The sequence below is a fragment of the Ictidomys tridecemlineatus genome, chromosome 11, assembly GCF_052094955.1.
Source record: "Ictidomys tridecemlineatus isolate mIctTri1 chromosome 11, mIctTri1.hap1, whole genome shotgun sequence".
In the NCBI taxonomy this organism is placed as follows: Eukaryota; Metazoa; Chordata; class Mammalia; order Rodentia; family Sciuridae; genus Ictidomys; species Ictidomys tridecemlineatus.
The window spans coordinates 19,195,159-19,212,218 of NC_135487.1; the positions used below are offsets into that span (position 1 = coordinate 19,195,159).

At 33.6% G+C, this 17,060-nt stretch overlaps 1 protein-coding gene across 5 annotated transcripts in view; it reads right to left on the reverse strand.

The window, feature by feature from the left end:
* Eya3 (EYA transcriptional coactivator and phosphatase 3) overlaps positions 1–17,060 on the reverse strand; it is a 103,087-nt gene that overhangs the window by 73,237 nt on the left and 12,790 nt on the right. For 2 of the 5 annotated variants that reach the window (XM_005317678.5, XM_078025709.1), the window contains exons 2-3: positions 2,063–2,162; positions 1,090–1,193 (exon numbers count right to left, since the gene is read on the reverse strand). In XM_005317678.5, the coding sequence (XP_005317735.2) occupies positions 1,090–1,193; positions 2,063–2,138 (180 nt within the window). In that variant the 5' untranslated portion in view covers positions 2,139–2,162. Of the gene's footprint in view, positions 1–1,089; positions 1,197–2,062; positions 2,163–17,060 lie in introns of those variants that run through there. The other 3 variants (XM_013364545.4, XM_021734676.3, XM_078025710.1) reach the window with 3 other exon arrangements.

Consider the following 17,060-nt stretch of genomic DNA (forward strand, 5'->3'; position numbering starts at 1 on the left):
AGCACACACCTGTAATCACTATAGTAACTCAGGAGGTTGAGGCATGAGGATCACAAGTTTGAGGCCAGCCTCAGTAATTTGCAAAACCCTGTCTCAAAACTTTAAGAGAGATGGGGATATGGCTCAGTGGCAGAGTACCCCTGGGTTCAGTTCCCAGTGCCGGGGTGGGAAAAAATGAGTAAATAGGCACTACTCTGTATTCTCTTCTGCCTTTAAAATCAAAAAGCCCCACTCAGGATAGCAAATCAAATATGAACATAAAAGGAAAGACTCTTTAACATAAACTCATTTTGAAAGAAAAACACCCATAGGCTGGGAGTCTAGCTTAGTGGTAGAGTGCTTGCACATGTGAAACCCCTGTCTGGTTCCATCCCAGCACCACCAAACAAAAGAAAACAAACAGAAAAAAATCAAAACAAACAGCAACAACAGCAAAAACACATTTGCTTCATATTATTTACGTTAAAAGGTCAAAAAACAAAAAGAAGCCATGACAAAGCAAAAAAACCAAATTATTTGGAGACACTTAAATTTTTTAAAGAAGAATTCAATCTAGTCTTTAGGACCTTATCTATCTTAAAAATTACCTAGTGATCAAATTATACTTCCCTCACTACTACTCTTTTAAAAAATTAAGTCAATTAGGGAAATTTAGATAAAAATAAAATTTTCTAATGGAAATAGTGATGCCTCACTGGTAAACAGACATCCTTTTCTATTTTTAAAAAACTGTAACAGTAACCACTGATTTGTTAAAGAAAAATATAATGCAATATTCACTTTGTAATGCTGAATTTTCTGAATAATTTCTTAGCATTAATAGCCAAATATGAGTTTAAAAACATATAATATTGTTTTCTTAGAGGGAAACTAAGGAGCCTTTCCCTTATTTTCATTTTAAATTTGGAATCTATAACTGAGTAATATTTAAAATCTCTTAAAATTAGCTCCCCTCCTCTCCCTCTCCAGTGTTGGGGATTGAACTTGGGGCCTCATACATAATAGGTAAGTACTCCACTAGTGAGCCACATCCCGGTCCAGAATTAATTCTTCTACAATCAATTTTAAATTGTTAAAGGAAATACTTACTGGTTGCTCTGGTAAATCTTGCTCTTCTTCCATGAGGGCTAATAGTTCTTTACTAATAATTATGTGACTGGATTTCAAGTCTCTTTTTCCACAGTCTTCACAATCTGCTTTAAAAAAGAGGGGAATTCAAAGCTTTATATACTCTTAAAATATTATCATTGAGGTCATCAGAGAATAATTTTTTTAATATTTGCTACCCCAAGCTTTCTACATTCGTTCCAATCTCAAAAATCTCAAACTTGCACGTGGCTTTTCAAACTGACACGCTGCACCAAGTCAAGAGAGGTGTACACAATGACTTTTATAATACCTTGGAAAAGCCGACACGTGGAACCACTTTTGCTGGTTACTATAGTGCCTAATGAATTAAACATTTTACAATGACAGCCATGTGCAGATAATAAAATAAAATTTTTTTTTAAGGATTAGAGTTACATTTAAAATGATAGAGACTGGCCTAGCAAGTCAGTATGTTATGATAACATCTAACCTGCTTTAATGTGGAACATTTACGTAACTGTTAACACAGACACACAAAATCACTGTAAATAGGGCAAACTGGAATATCAAATAAATTCACAACCAACTATTTGTCTATATGTAGTGAATTTAAAGAAAAACTTAATTCTTCTGGATATTAATAATGAAAATAAATAAGTAAGGTGAAATCTTAAATATTTGAATTCAGGAAAAATAATCATGTAAAGCTAGGATCAAATTAAATTCTGAACTAATGAGCTCCCACTAAATATACTACTTAGTAAATTATTTAAGTAAAATCTTTATCTTTTCAGACTCTGCTCTTCCTGTTTTAATTTTCAAAACAAATAAAAGAAAAAAAAATAGGATTCTAAGCCCTGCATTTAATGCCACCTTTCTATGCCCTACTGACAGGAGACAGAAATTTAAAAACCAAATATGTTTTAAAAATGAAATACTCCATTTCTATTTAACTAAAATATGAATGGCTCACCTCCCAAACAGATGTGATTGCTTATGCTCTTAAAGTCGCACCTGCTTTCATTTCTTCTACTAACCACTATATCCATAGAAAGTTGAAGTAAAAATAGAATCTGTAGAAATAATGAAAATAGTTGGGTGCAGAGATGCACATCTGTAATTCCAGCTACTCAGGAGGCTGAGGAGAAGGGCTGCAAGTTCAAGGCTAGCCTGGACAACTTGGGAAGACCCTGTCTCAAAATAAAAATTACAAAGGGCTGAGTATATTGCTCAGTGGTAGAGTGCCCCTGGGTTCAATCCCCAGTGCTAAAAAAGAAAAAGAAAAAAAATAATGAATAGATAAAATAACATGAAACAAAAAACTTCAATTGTGCCAGGACCACCATTCTATTACTCTATTTTGCTGCAATACACTTCATTTTACAGCCACAGTTCAGAACAAGAAAAAGAAAGAAAACATGTGTAAAGGAAACAATTAGATGACACAGCATTACTCCCTGCCCTGGTCTAGAATGTCAAAAGAAAATTAAAAATAAGTTTAAAGGTCAGAAGTACTCAACGCACTCACGTGTAGCTCATACTCAGAGCCTCAAAAGCTAAGTTCTCCTACTACATGACGCAGACAGTGCTGTAGAATTACAGGGCAAAACTATAGCCCACAAAAGATCTTCCCTGCCTTGTTTTGCTCAATTCAGAAAAGCATAATCAATGTGACCATGAAATGGATTCATAATTATGAAAGATTAAACATTTTTGTTCTACCAGTTTATTTTATCTTAGTTTTAAATTGAAATGTCTTCTCCTACGGGATTATAGTACTATCCAAATGTACATTACATACATATATAATTTCAACCCCTACGAAAGTAAAACAGGGCCAAAGCATTAGGGAAATGTAATAAAGCCTTTAACAATTCATTTGTTGAATTTTTGTGTGACCAATTCCTATCTACACAAACAGTGATTAAACTCCATGTTTTCCCCAATTAAGGAACATGAAAGTAAAACTGCAATCTCTAATTTCTACATTTTTTTTAAATAAGAAAAATGGGAGAAGGGTTATAAACCCCATCTCTGCCTTAATTTTGTTTTTAAGCACAAAAACTAATTTATTTTAAAAAGTCTGAGCAACATTAAAATACAACATGAGAATATGGGATTTGTAATTGGTGTAAAGGGGTTATGGGTTCTCAAAAGTAAGGAACAGTATCTAAATAGTGGGGAAATAAATGTTCAGACTATACAAAAACTAAATATTAAAATTTCAAATTTTGTTTTTTAGATGTAAAATAACACTGACTTTATAGAAGAGAGGAATATGTTATTTTTCTTGAGTACATGGTCTATGATAGATAGTAAGACAATCTTCTTTATGGGAAACATTAGAAAGTATTCCTTTCCCCTCATTTTTTTCTTTGAAAATAAGCACCCTTTGTTGTTTCCATCTTAAAAATTATCATTATTTTCTCAACTTTTTAATTTAGTGCAATAGAAAAGGCATAATTTTTTTAAGAAAATAACTTAAAAATACGGCTTGATGCCTTAAACTAACAACCAATGATTTTAATCTTTTTAAACACAAAAAAGGCAGTCTAAAAAAAAGAATATGATTTATCACAGAATCTCCTGGGATTCTACTGGCCACATATTTGATTAGTTTGCAAACATACATTTTGGTCCATTTTGTGTATAAAATGTATCACTGATGACGAATTATGTAATTATGTAATTCTATCATAACATCCATCTAAAGACTATTTTTCATCAATACAGTATTATCCTTCCTTTCAGTAATTTGTAATCTGAAACATAAGAACATACTAAATATAAGAACACAATTTTATTCTCATTCTTGACCAATGTGGTAAAACTTTTAAATTTTATTTTGTGGTTCTAGGAATCAAACCTAGTGCCTTCAGCCACATCCCCAGTCCTAAAACTTCTTCTAATATTAAGATTTTACATCAATTTTTGCAAGTAACATGTGCTATGCAATCAAAAGTCACATTCACTAGCAATGAGATGAAATTGTTGTGTAATGTATACACAATGTTCCAGTACTTGATAATAAAAGTTTTAGTGTTCTCATTTCAATGTTAGTTCTATTGTTTGTTATTTATTTTACCATTAATGAAACCTGACATTATTCTACATTCAATGAGGTTTTCTCTTACAATATCAAATACTACAATGGTGATGATTTTTTAATATAATTAAAATGAATATAATCCAAACAGTCAAATAGTTGGTGAAATTACAAAACACACACAAAATTAATTTTTAGTTATGTACCTTTAGGGCATTTAAATTGTAAAGCTTTTCCACAATTTTTTAAATTTCAATTTTTACTACTGGTTTCTAAATACACTTGTTTTATCAACATTTTTGGAGATTGACCTTGTCAGTATCTATATGGCTTCATAGACAGAAGTCAGGGAAAATATAAAATTGAAAATAGAAACAGTATTTCTTAAGACTTCACATTTTCCTACCTGCAAAGGTTGACAATGAAAAGAACAAAAAATGGTTTGATAAAAAAAAAAAAGTCATACAATTTTATTTTGAGATGGGGTACATGTTGTTTGGGTTGGGCAATATGTTGTTGCCCTGGCTATCTGAAATTACTGGGCTCAAGAGATCCTTGTGCTTCAGCTACTGGTGTAGCTGGGACTACAGGCATAAGCCACTAAGCCTAATTTTAAAATACAGTGCAATTTCACATGTTCAAAAATAAAGGAAGATCCTTTATAAAAGGATAAAATAAAAGCTAAAAGATTTTATGTTCACTCCTTAGAAGATAGAAGGAAATAATAATGAATATTTTATTTTAAAAATCTAATAAGATGTCTACCTTAGAATATCTGTTTTGTACCAGCTTCAACACATAACTAGTAATTACAAATGGCCACAAGAACTCAGAAATTTAGGTTACTTGGATATGTTTTTATAACTCTCAGTAAGCTTACGAATGGAAAGTGTGCATACATATGTGTGTATGTGTGTGTATGTGTGTGTGTGTGTGAGGGGGGGGAGAGAGAGAGAATTGAATAAGGATCAGATTGTTTTTGGTGAAAATAAAATGTATATCATGCTTAATTACAACTTCAAAAGAATTGTCTAAATAGGTAAAAGTGTCTTAGAAGGGAAACTTGCATGCAACTATGAGTTCAGAGGACAACGAAATATCTTTGATATAGTCCAACATGAAAAGCAGGCAGCCCACAAATTTATCATTGGCTACAATTGTATTTTAGAAGTTCATTTACTACTCTTCCAAAGTGATTTTTAGAATACACCAAAGAAAATGCTACAGGAGTTTCCCTGGAGAAAATTAACAGCATCCTTCTAAACAAAATAAATTATATAACAATAATAGTTATAAACAATAGTAGGTTGAAGAAGTATCAAAAAATGCAGTGCCATCACTTCACTTAAAAAAAATTTTTTTAGTTACAGATGGACACAATTTCTTTTATTTATTTTTATGTGGTGCTGAGGATCGAACCCAGTGCCTCACACTTGCAAGAAAATGCTTCACTACTGAGCTACAGCCCTAGCCCATCATTTAGCTTTTAATTTGTATTTTAAAGTTTTTTTTTGTTTTTTTAAGATAGTAGGTTTGCCTCAAAATCCTGGGCTCAAGCTGTTTTTCCTGCCTCAGTCTCCCAGGTAGCTAGAATCCTGCCACCATTGCACCTAAGCTATTTATTACTGTGAGTTACTTTGGGACTTAAAAGAAATCAGTAATTAGTAAGTGACTACCATGACATCCTCAAATAAACTTTGTGTACTCAATGGTGAAGCATTTGCTTAGCATGGAAGGGCCTGGGTTCAATCCCCAGTATAAGGAAAAACAAACCAACCTATTTCTATGGCTTTAAGATGGTCCCTTCAAATATTGTTATTCAATAATTACTGATTTATTCTAAGGCATGTATTAATGAATTCATAAACAAGTATTCTGATACCCAAAGGTCCAAACCTAAAGCCTAAAGACAGCAAGCAGTTCAAAATAAATTATAATTTAAAAATTACTAGGAAGCCTTATAAGACAAAGGCAGAAAAGATGTCAGGAAAATGATTTTGACATGTAAGAAAATATTTCTGTAGTCACTTGTGGAACAGTGCTTATTACCAGGGTTAGTAGGATGATACTAGGTGGAAATTTGGGTTTCATAATCTACAGAATATATACATTTTCAAATAAGAAGAAAGGTTTACTGTACCTACAGATTTCTTAATGCAAATTAAGATAAAAATAACAATAAACATTTTGGGAGAAAAAGAGAATAAAAGAGGTCAAAAAGGAAGACCTCTGCTGCCCTACACTAGTCTTTAAAACCAATTATAGAAGGAAGGATAAGAAAATTCGCATTCACTGAACAAATACCCCAAGTATTTTTACCTTCACTGTCTCTCCACAATTATGCTAAGACACAGGTGGTGTGTTACACATAGGGCATCTGTAAAAAATTTTTTAAAAATCTGTCCCAGAAAAATATCAATAATGCTCAAGACTGAAGTGAAAAAGAGACTAGAGAACAATGATAGTTGCACATTGTCAATGTACCTAATGCTACCAAATTTTATACTTAAAATGGTTAAAATATTTAGTTTTATCACAATTACACACAAAGAAAACCCAAAAGACATTAGAAAAGTCAAGTCCAGGATAGGGCTGGGGATGTGGCTCAAGCGGTAGCGTGCTCGCCTGGCATGCGTGCGGCCCGGGTTTGATCCTCAGCACCACATACAAAGAAAGATGTTGTGTCCGCTGAAAACTAAAAAATAAATATTTAAAAAAAAAAAAAGAAAAGTCAAGTCCAGGATAAATTCTAGAAAGTACTTGAAATAGGAAATAAATGGAGAAAAACTGATATTTTAAAAATACTGTCAGAAAGACTCACTATCAATATGGAGAAAACATACCCACATCACATACTATGATTAATCCAATTATGTACTATGAATTCATGCCATGAAAAAAACAAGTAAAAGATTGAGAATAACAAATGCAAGCAATGTCTGCAATAATTACCATAAACAAAGCTTTATAAGATAAACCAAAACAAGTCAACATTTGCTGGTAATCTATCAAACAATGAACACAGAAACCTATCAAAGGATACAAAAAGGTAGTTTAAATAACCTAAAAAAATCCACTCAGCACTTAAGAAAAAAGAACCTCACTACCAAGTGAAGAAATATGAAGTGTAGTATTTTTAAATTTTTTTCAATCTTTTAAAGACATTTTTATTGAGGTATAATTTACATACAGCAAAATTCACTTTGGTGTGTGTGGGAGGGGTAATTGAACATAGGGCTTTGTGCACACTGGGCACACACTCTGAGCCATATCCACAGCCCCCCAAATTCACCTTTTTTTAAATTTAAAAATATGTAATTTTTTTAAGTTACTGATAGACCTTCACTTATTTATATACAGTGCTGAAATTCAAACACATGTGTGAGGCAAATGCTCTACCACTGAGCCACAACCCCAGACTCCAAAATTCACTTTTAAAGAATATACCTAGATGAAGTTTGACAAATTAAAATATATTTTCATCCCCCTAGCAAATTCCTTCAAGTTCCTTTCCATTCTCCAGCCCTAGTTCCTAATCTGACTTTGGTTCCTGTAGATTTGCTTTGCCATATGTCTTAAAAATGGAAACATATAGTACATATGCAGCCTTTTGTGTCCAGACTCTTTCTTCTAAGCATAGTGCTTTTCAGATTTATTCATGTCATTCGATGGTTCAATAGTCCATTCTTTTTACTGCTGAGTAGAATTCCATTGTATGGATGTATCCTAGTTTGCTTTTTGTTTTGTGGTACTGGGGATTAACCCATTTTGTGTGTGTGTGTGTGTGTGTGTGTGTAGGTGTGTATATGATGGATGGGTATTCCACTGAGCTACATCCCCATCCCTTTTTATTTTTATTTTAAAACAGGGTCTCACTCTGTTGCCCATGCTTGCCTTGAATTTAAGATGCTCCTGCTTCAGCATCCCAAGTAGCAGGATTATAGGTGAGCACCACCATGCCAGGCCTCAATTTGTTTATTCATTTATGAGTTAAAGAACATTGGATTGATTATAAAAATTGAAGTATTTTAAAAATACTACTTTGTACCTATCAAACTGCCAAAAATAAACCTAACAACAAAATCTAACGTTATAAGCTATAAGATAAAACATAGACACAGCTATAAAAATCACGGGTATCTTCAGATTGTTACCCAGATAATAGTACAAAAGGTCATAAAACTTGTTATTATTGCTAATCTAAGTAATCATGCTTAGATATTTTCCCAAGAATTACACACAAGGGGGAAAAAAGCCAATCTGTTTTTAAAAGTAATATAGCTGGTCATAATGGTACACATCTGTAGTCACAGCTACTCAGGAGGCTGAAGCAGAAGAATCACTTGAGCCCAGCTGTTTGAGGCCAACCTAGGTAACACAGCAAGATCCTTTCTCAAGCAAAACAAAACAGTATAAGTTTGTTGTTCACCAAAATGGAAAATTAAAAAACAACAAACATATATTCAATGGTTTAATTATACTATAATTCAATTGAATATTTTATATTTAAAACTAACTTATTTCAATATAAGCTTATTTAGAAGGTGAAAACATAAGTTTTGACATTATTTTAACAACAGCTTACATATAACTTGATAAAAATCCAAAAGCACCTAAAATTGTATATTCAAATGTTTATGTAGAAAATTGTTTAAGAACATGTTAAAAATGCTTCTAACAAGAGTGTTCAAGACATTAAGCTAAAATTGAATATAAATTCTGAAATCTTATCTGAACTTTTTCCTCATGAAAAAATTTCAACTTTGAGGAATAACAACTTAAAGAGCAATGATGCTCCTGTATCCTCAAAAATCTTAAAAGAAACTCATGACAATAATACAGGCAGGAAGATTCATATGATTTTCTTCCTTTTATTTCTTTCATAAGAAATCAAGTTACTTAAACACAGTACACAAACCCAGGGTTGCTTCACTTTATGATTCTGAGCTAAAATATTGAACTTCCAAAAGTTAAAGAATTTGCTATTTGAAGAGAGCTCACATTTGATTTCACCATTCTAGACAAAATTTTCTCTTGCAAACATAAGAAAATACATAACATGCTACAAGAAACTCATAGTATTGTAGATTGTTGGTGGTCATCATTATTTTAGAGTTGAGGAAATTAAATCCAAGAGATGAAGACACTGGCTCAGAACCTGTTAAACATCAGAATCAATGGCAGATCCTAAGATTCTGAGCTCCCTTGTCTGAAGCTCTTTCCCCCCTTTATACAGAATTGAGCAAATGGCCCTCCTTTTTGAAAATTATATTCCTAATATTATTACAGTAGGCTGCTTATTCCTTTTCTTTCACTAAATCTCTATTCTATGTTACATTTCTTTGATCTTAGGGTATAACAAATCTGTAAAGTTTTAAAATGTTTTAAATTTATAAACATAAAACTTCTTTTCCAATATGTAAGTTGGCACTGGAAGGACCTCCTAAAAATCCAAAAATGAGATACTTTTTATATTATTTATAAATTCCCAAGGAGTATAGCAAAAAAAAGTTTGATTTCTCTTTACGATCATAAATCCTTCATTTATTATGTACAGATTTTTATGGCCAGCCTCAGCAATTTAGTGAGAACTTGTCTCAAAATTTTTTTTTAAAAAAGGCCTGAAGATATGTGCTCAATCCCCAGAACCAAAAACAAGCAAACAAAAGCCTTCAAAATATGTAGAGGCACAAAAACTCAAATCTTCACTTTTCCCATTTTCATCAGGGATGCCTAAGTCATAACTTTGATTCTTTACAATGTTAAAACTAATTCAAGTAATATCATGTTGAAGTCTGTGTTAACTAAAAGTTCCCTTCAAATATAAGCGAAGAATAAAATATTTCAAATGAATTTTTTTGTGTCTGTGTGTGTGGTGCTGGGGATTGAACCCAAGGCCTTGTACATGCAAGGCAAGCACTCTACCCACTGAGCTATATCCCCAGCCCCTCAAATGAAATTTTAATGTCACATGAATAATAACAAGGGATCATACAAACTACTTACTCTGGGTTAAGAGCCCTTACATTTCTCCCTTTTAATTGGCTAAAGTTTTTAAATTAAACAAGAAAGAGAATGCAGCAAGAGAAGGAAGAGAGGAGAAGAAAGGCAAGAGGACAGAGGGAGAAGCTTCTTCCCCAAACACATACACATAATTATCACAAAATATATTTCCGGCCAAAGATGGTCCACATTCTAATGTCCAGAGAGGTGAATGGTACCTTATTTTGGAAAAGTGTCTTTGCAGATATAATTAAGGATTTCGAGACAATATTATTCTGGATTATCTAGGTAGGTCCTAAATGCCATGACAGGTGACCTTATAAAGGAAAGGATATAAATATAATACACAGAGAAGAAAAGGCATGTATAGATGAACAGACTGGAGTGATAACCATCAAGAAATGGCAAGCAGTAGAGCTTCTTCCAGAAGCTGCTAGAGAAAAGGAACAATTTCCCCTACAGCCTCTGAAGGGAGTGTCACCCTGCTAACACCTCAGACTTCTAGCCTTCCCAACTTTGAGAGAATTCATTTCTGTTGTTTAAAGCCTCCAAATATGGCCCAGTGACTCAGGAGACTGAAGCAGGAGGATGGCAAATTCCAGACCAGCCTCAGCAAATTAGCAAGACCCTGTCTCAAAAAAGGGCTGGGGATGTAGCTCAGTAGTGGAGCACCCCTGGGTTCAATCCCCAGTATGGGGGGTTGGGAGGCATGTCCAAGCTTGGTAAATTTGTTATAGCAGATACAGGGAATTAACACATTTAGCGAAAACATTTGTATTTTTGGTTTGTTTTTTGCTATTACCTCTTTGCCTGGGATTGTTGGCCATCTTCTGGCCATTGAATGAAATACACAAGCTGCAAACAAAGGTGGGAAATGAAGAAAAATATGTAAAGAAAAGAGAACATGAGTGTACATACAGTTAAAAAGGAGCTTCCAAACATTAAAAAAAATGGGATGAACATAAAACAACCAAAAACTTTCCAATTTGCCTCTCTAATAGAACTGTAAAATAACTCCAAAGTTAGCATTCTCCTGCTTTCACTCTGGGTCAAACCCAAATTTAAGCAGTAGAAGAAATACTCAAGTAATAGTAATTCTTGGCAGTTATGGGTTCTTCATGGATCTTGAGAAGTCTTACAGATATTTTCAATGTCTTAAGAACAAATTCAAGAACCATTACTTATAAGACAGCACTTAATATCAAGATATATATATATATATATTTTGATATGTTTTGTGAAATAAATTTACTGGTAGATAAATCTCAAAGATACACGAGTACACTTTTCTGATTGCTCTTAACCACCAATCTTAGGCAAACTATGGTACAAGATTAAAGACTGTATTTTTCTAACTTGAAGTTCATATTTTGTTTTGAGTTTTACAAAACTTTCATATTAGTCACCTTGCCATTCTCCACAAAAGCAATTACTAAACATTTGTTAATTCTGTAACACTGCTATGCACTGTACTAAGAATATTGATAAAAGCTGGCTTGTAATCCTAGTGACTCAGAAGGTTGAGGCAAGATGATTGTAAATTCAAGGCCAGACTCAGAAATTCAGTGAAACCCTCAGCAACTTAGCAAGATCTTGTCTCAAAATAAAAAAAATAAAAAGGCCTGGAATGTAAATGTAAAATGCCCCCGAGTTCAATCCTGTGTTTCCAACCCCCATTATACACACAAATTATCTATTGATAAATATGCTTGTGATCCCAGCTACTCCAGAAGCTGAGGCAGGAGGATCACAAGTTCGAGGCCAGCCTGGGCAATTTAGCAAGCTCCACCTCAAAATAAAATTTAAAAATGAGTGGGGATGTAGCTCAATGATAGAGCATTTGCCCAGCATATGCTAGGCCCTGGATTCAATCCTCAAGACCACAAAAATAAACAAACAAACAAACAAATCAAAGGATGGTACTAAATAATCAGAATTCTTATCATTAGAAAACTATGACTTTTCTACAACAGATGACTTTTTTTTTCTCATGTATTTCTTTCTTTGGAACTATGTTTCTTTTTTGTCTGTCTTGAACAAAGCCCTAAAATTCTTTCTAAACAAAATATCCATAGACTATATTGAGCCAGAAGAAAAACAGTGAAATAGAATCCATAGCATATTATGCCAAGTTATAAAGATGTATTCTGAAAGAAATAATAATTATTTTTGGTACTATGTGTCAAAAATTCATGTCAGTGTTGAATATACTATTTAACTTAACACCAAAATGTACATATCAAAACAATGAAAACATAAAGCATTAGCTAATTTCATCAACAAAAGCAAAGTAAATGTGAAGGGTAATATTTAGGGATTTATTAATTTTCTTGGGGAAAAAAAAAAAGCTCCTAATTGAGGCAATTTTCCCAGAGGTTCTTTCTACTGTTTTCTGGTTGCCTAAATAAGAGGACCCAATCTAGAGGCTAGCAATCCCAAACTCTGGAATCTCCTCAATGTAACACAAAAAGAATGATACAAGTTCATTCATCAAAAGAAAAGTACAGCCATAAGCAGAACTGGAGAAGCTGAGACAGGAGAATGAAAGCTCAAGGCCAGCCTCAGCAATTTAATAACACTCCAAGCATTTAGTGAGACTCTGTCTCAAAAAAAAAAAAAAAGTATATGATATTCAAAGCACTGTGAGATAGAGAAATTACACTAAATGCAAAGTGGTATCCTGAACTGGATTCTGGAATAGTAAAAAGGCACTACGGAAAAAGTAGTGAAATCTGAATAAAGTCTGGCGTCTACTAAATAGTAATGTATCAATGTTTACTGACAAATGTGCCATGTTTAAGTCAGATGCTAACAAGAGGTAAATTTGATGGGAATAAATGAAGGGTAAAATTTCTATCTCTGAAAGATCTGTGAAAATCTAAAACTTTTCCAAAATAAAAAACTTAAAGATGTTACTAACAAACCTAATAGAATGGCTAAAATAAAACAGACCAAGTGCTCTCAAGGATGTAGAACAATGAGAACTCTGTACATCTGGAACAATGTACAATTAGAAATTGTACTCTGCTGATAGGAATGTAAAATGGTACAGAGCAACAATTATGGAAAACAGTTTGGCAGTTCCTTATAAAGGTAAACATACTTTTACCGTAAAACCCAGTAATCCCACTCAGAGGTATCTACCTAAGTGAAAGGAAATCATTTCAGTGTGTTTCAGTGGCTTTTATATATATGTGTGTGTGTGTGTGTGTGTATGCCAAAATTTAGAAATAATTCAAATATCCTTCAAACTGTAAATAAATAAACAATCTGTAGTATAGCCATACAATGGTCTACTGCAACACAATTTACAGAACAATTTAGATACATTATGCTAAGTAGAAAAAGCCAGACTCAAGCCTACACGTTTTAAATTCCATTTATATGACGTTCTTTATATGATATTATTACAGGAATATAAAATAGATCAGTGGTTGCCAGGTGCTAGGGATAGAGGAAGAGTAGGCTACAAAGATGCAAAAGGGAAATTTGGGGGGATGATATAACTATTCTGTATCTTCATTGTAGCGGCAGTTACACAATTATAAGCATTTTTTAAACTCACATATGTATGTTTAAAGAAGAATTTTCTGTATGTAATTTATACCTCAAAAATTAAAATGAATTAAATTTTTAGGAAGAAAATCACATATGAAATTGATAAAATTCTATGCCTGGCCAGGCATGGTGGCACCAGCAGCTCGGAAGGCTGAAGCAGGAGGTTCACACACAAGCCAGCCTCAGCAATTTAGTGAGGCTCTGAGCAGCTTAGCGAGACTCTGTCTCAAAATAAAAAATAAAAAGGGCTGGGACACGGGATATGGCTCAGTGGTTAAGCACCCCTGGGTTTAATCTCCAGTACAAAAAAAATGACTATAATACAAATACATAAAATTATAAACACAGCTGGACCAACAGTTTTTAAGTACAGAGATCTGACATTTTGGCTAACAAAATTATAAACGGTTGGGTCAACAGTTTATTTATGAGTACAGAGATTTGAAACACTGGCTAATAAAATTATAAACAAACTTGGATCAACAGTTTATTTATGACTAAAGAGATTTAAAATGTAAACTATATTACCTGATATCATCATAACAGAAGAGTTTTCCATTAGACAGATGACTTAAATAAGGTCAAATTTTATAAATTCTTATTATTTTAAATGTGACTGTAGTGACAGAACAATTCTACCACTTTAAATTATTAGAGACCTATACAACAATCATTCAGAAACAATTACACCTAAAGCAGATATTGATAATCACTTAAAAAAATAGAAAAACTTAGATTTCTAGATTTCAGAACTGTGAGATAATAAATTTGTTATTTAAGTCACCCAGTCTGTGGTGACAGGGCAAACTAATATAGTTCTCATATTGTCCTTTAGTTCTTTAGATATGGTTTCCTTTAGTTAAAGTCTTTGCCTAGTTAAGTCCAATAACTGGGCTTTCTCAGGGACAGTTTCTATTATTGCTTTATTTCCTAAATATGGGCACATGTTTTATTGTTTCTTTGCAGGTCTTATAAAATAAAACTCTTCTGAAGACCAGGCATAAATAATACAATGTGGACAACTCAAGAAATCAGATTCTCCTTCTATCCAGTATTTGTTGTTGTTACAGCTTATTGTTTCTTTCTTTTAGTAATCTGAACTAATTATAGAAAGTTTGGGTTCTTTGTCATATGTAGTCATTGAAGTCTCTGCCATTAGTTAGTGGTTACCTAAGAGATTTCCTTAGGGTGGCTGGAACCAGTAAGTCTCCCAGTCTGTACTGATTGGCTCCTAACATATGTTAGGGCACACCTTTAACATAGTTAAACAGTTTCTAACTGTGTTAGCCTTCACTTGCTGCTTGCATAGAACCTCAAGATCAACCACAATTGACAGCTTAGGGCCTTCTTTGGTCTTTTTTAAGCATATATACAACCCCACACATATGAACAGTCTTCTAGATTCCCAGAAATCTAACAGTCTTACAAATTCCCTTAAGGTAATCTCATTCCCCAGCTTTTCCTTTCAGGTTTTTGAATTAGCCTTTTGTTTGCCCAACTGTTACTCACCATCACAGGCACTAGAGATATTAAACACTTGCTTTTAATTGTTTTCAGGGAACATTTGGAGGGGATGGGGAGGCTGTTTATATTGGGTGACCTTCAAGTCAGGTCAAATATAGTTGGTCTTGTGAATGAAGTCTTTGAAGAAACCAGCAGATTCATAAAATAATGACATTCTTGAGGAAAGCAGCTTTAAAGAAGCTCCAGATTTATTCTGTTCCTTCCACTGGCTAGTTTTTACCAGGCATGAGCTGTCAAGCAAGAGAATGAAATGATCTGATTTACATAGGCTGAATGATATGTGAAGAATAGACTTTAAGGAAATATATGCATTCCCTAGGCAAATTGTTCAATGTGTTTGAAAAGCATTTCCCTGGGCTTTATCCAGGGACAAACAGATGCTCAACACTGAGAGCAAGGGCCAGGACACTGATGAATTCTCTAGATACTCTTCCATTCTTCATATTTGTTTACTTGGAGTCTGGTACATTTCTGAAACTTCTACATAAACTTTCTGCTGTGAATTCTTCACCTAGTTTCTCCATCAATCCAATCTGTTTCCTATTTTTCAAAAAAAAAAAATTTAAATCTCATCAGTTGAAGCCAATCTTTCTTGATTGACATCTTTTGTCATCTTTTAAAAGTTAACATACAGAGCTGGGGTTGTGGCTCAATGGTAGAGCACTCACCCAGCGCGTGTGAGGTTCTGGGTTTAATCCTCAGCACCACATAAAAAATAATAAATAAAATAAAGGTATTTTGCTCAGCTATGACTAATATATATATATATATATATATATATTTTAAATACTTAACATACCTACTCAAAATCCTTAGTACTCATAGTCATGCAGAAGCAGACACAAACATCCAGGCAATCTAAATATGGCTGGCCTCCCTTCAAGGTTCCCTTTATAGTGATCCTAAGAGAGGTTTCCAGCTTCTACAAGGCTTCCAACAGCATAAAACACATGTCTATGGCCAAAAAAAAAAAAAAAAAATCACCTACACTGCAGATGCCCTGATGTACTTTTGACTGATGACTTTAAGCCATTACCATGCTGGTCTGCTCCCTCCATAAATAAACAGGCCAGCCAACTGACTGTGGTAAAGTTGGTGAATTCTTCTGGCTACTTTATTTGGGAAGCATGACTGACTAACATGTCACCGTATTGTCAGCTGTAGAGATATTTATAGTAACTTTACACTTAACAGAATACATCAGAACATACTGAGAAAGTTATATATATAGACTATACCAAAATCTTAATAAGAAAGATATTTTATCAGGAATAGAACTATTTTTATAATTTTTAACATTACTTCTTAGAAAATCATCCTTTGAAGTAATAAAAATATCCTTAATAGGGCTGGGGATGTGGCTCAAGCGGTAGCGCGCTCGCCTGGCATGCGTGCGGCCCGGGTTCGATCCTCAGCACCACATACCAACAAAGATGTTGTGTCCGCCGAGAACTAAAATAAATAAATAAATAAATTCTCTCTCTCTCTCTCTCTCCCTCTCTCCTCTCTCTTTAAAAAAAAAAAAATATCCTTAATAAAAATTAACACAAAATTTTGCCAGCAGTGTTGCATACCTGTAACCCCAGTTTCTTGGGAGGCTGAGGCAGGAGGCTCCTAAGCTCAAGGCCAGCCTCACCAATACAGAGGGACTCTGTTTCAGAATAAAAAATAAAAAGAACTGGGGATGAAGCTCAGTGGGAAGGTGGCCCTGGGTTTAATCTGTAGTACCAAAATAATAATAATACAAACTTTCCATCACAAGTTTTCAATAATAAAATAGAGAGATGTGCTTCACAGGAAAATATTCCAAAACCATAGCAAAAAAAAAAAAAATACTGAG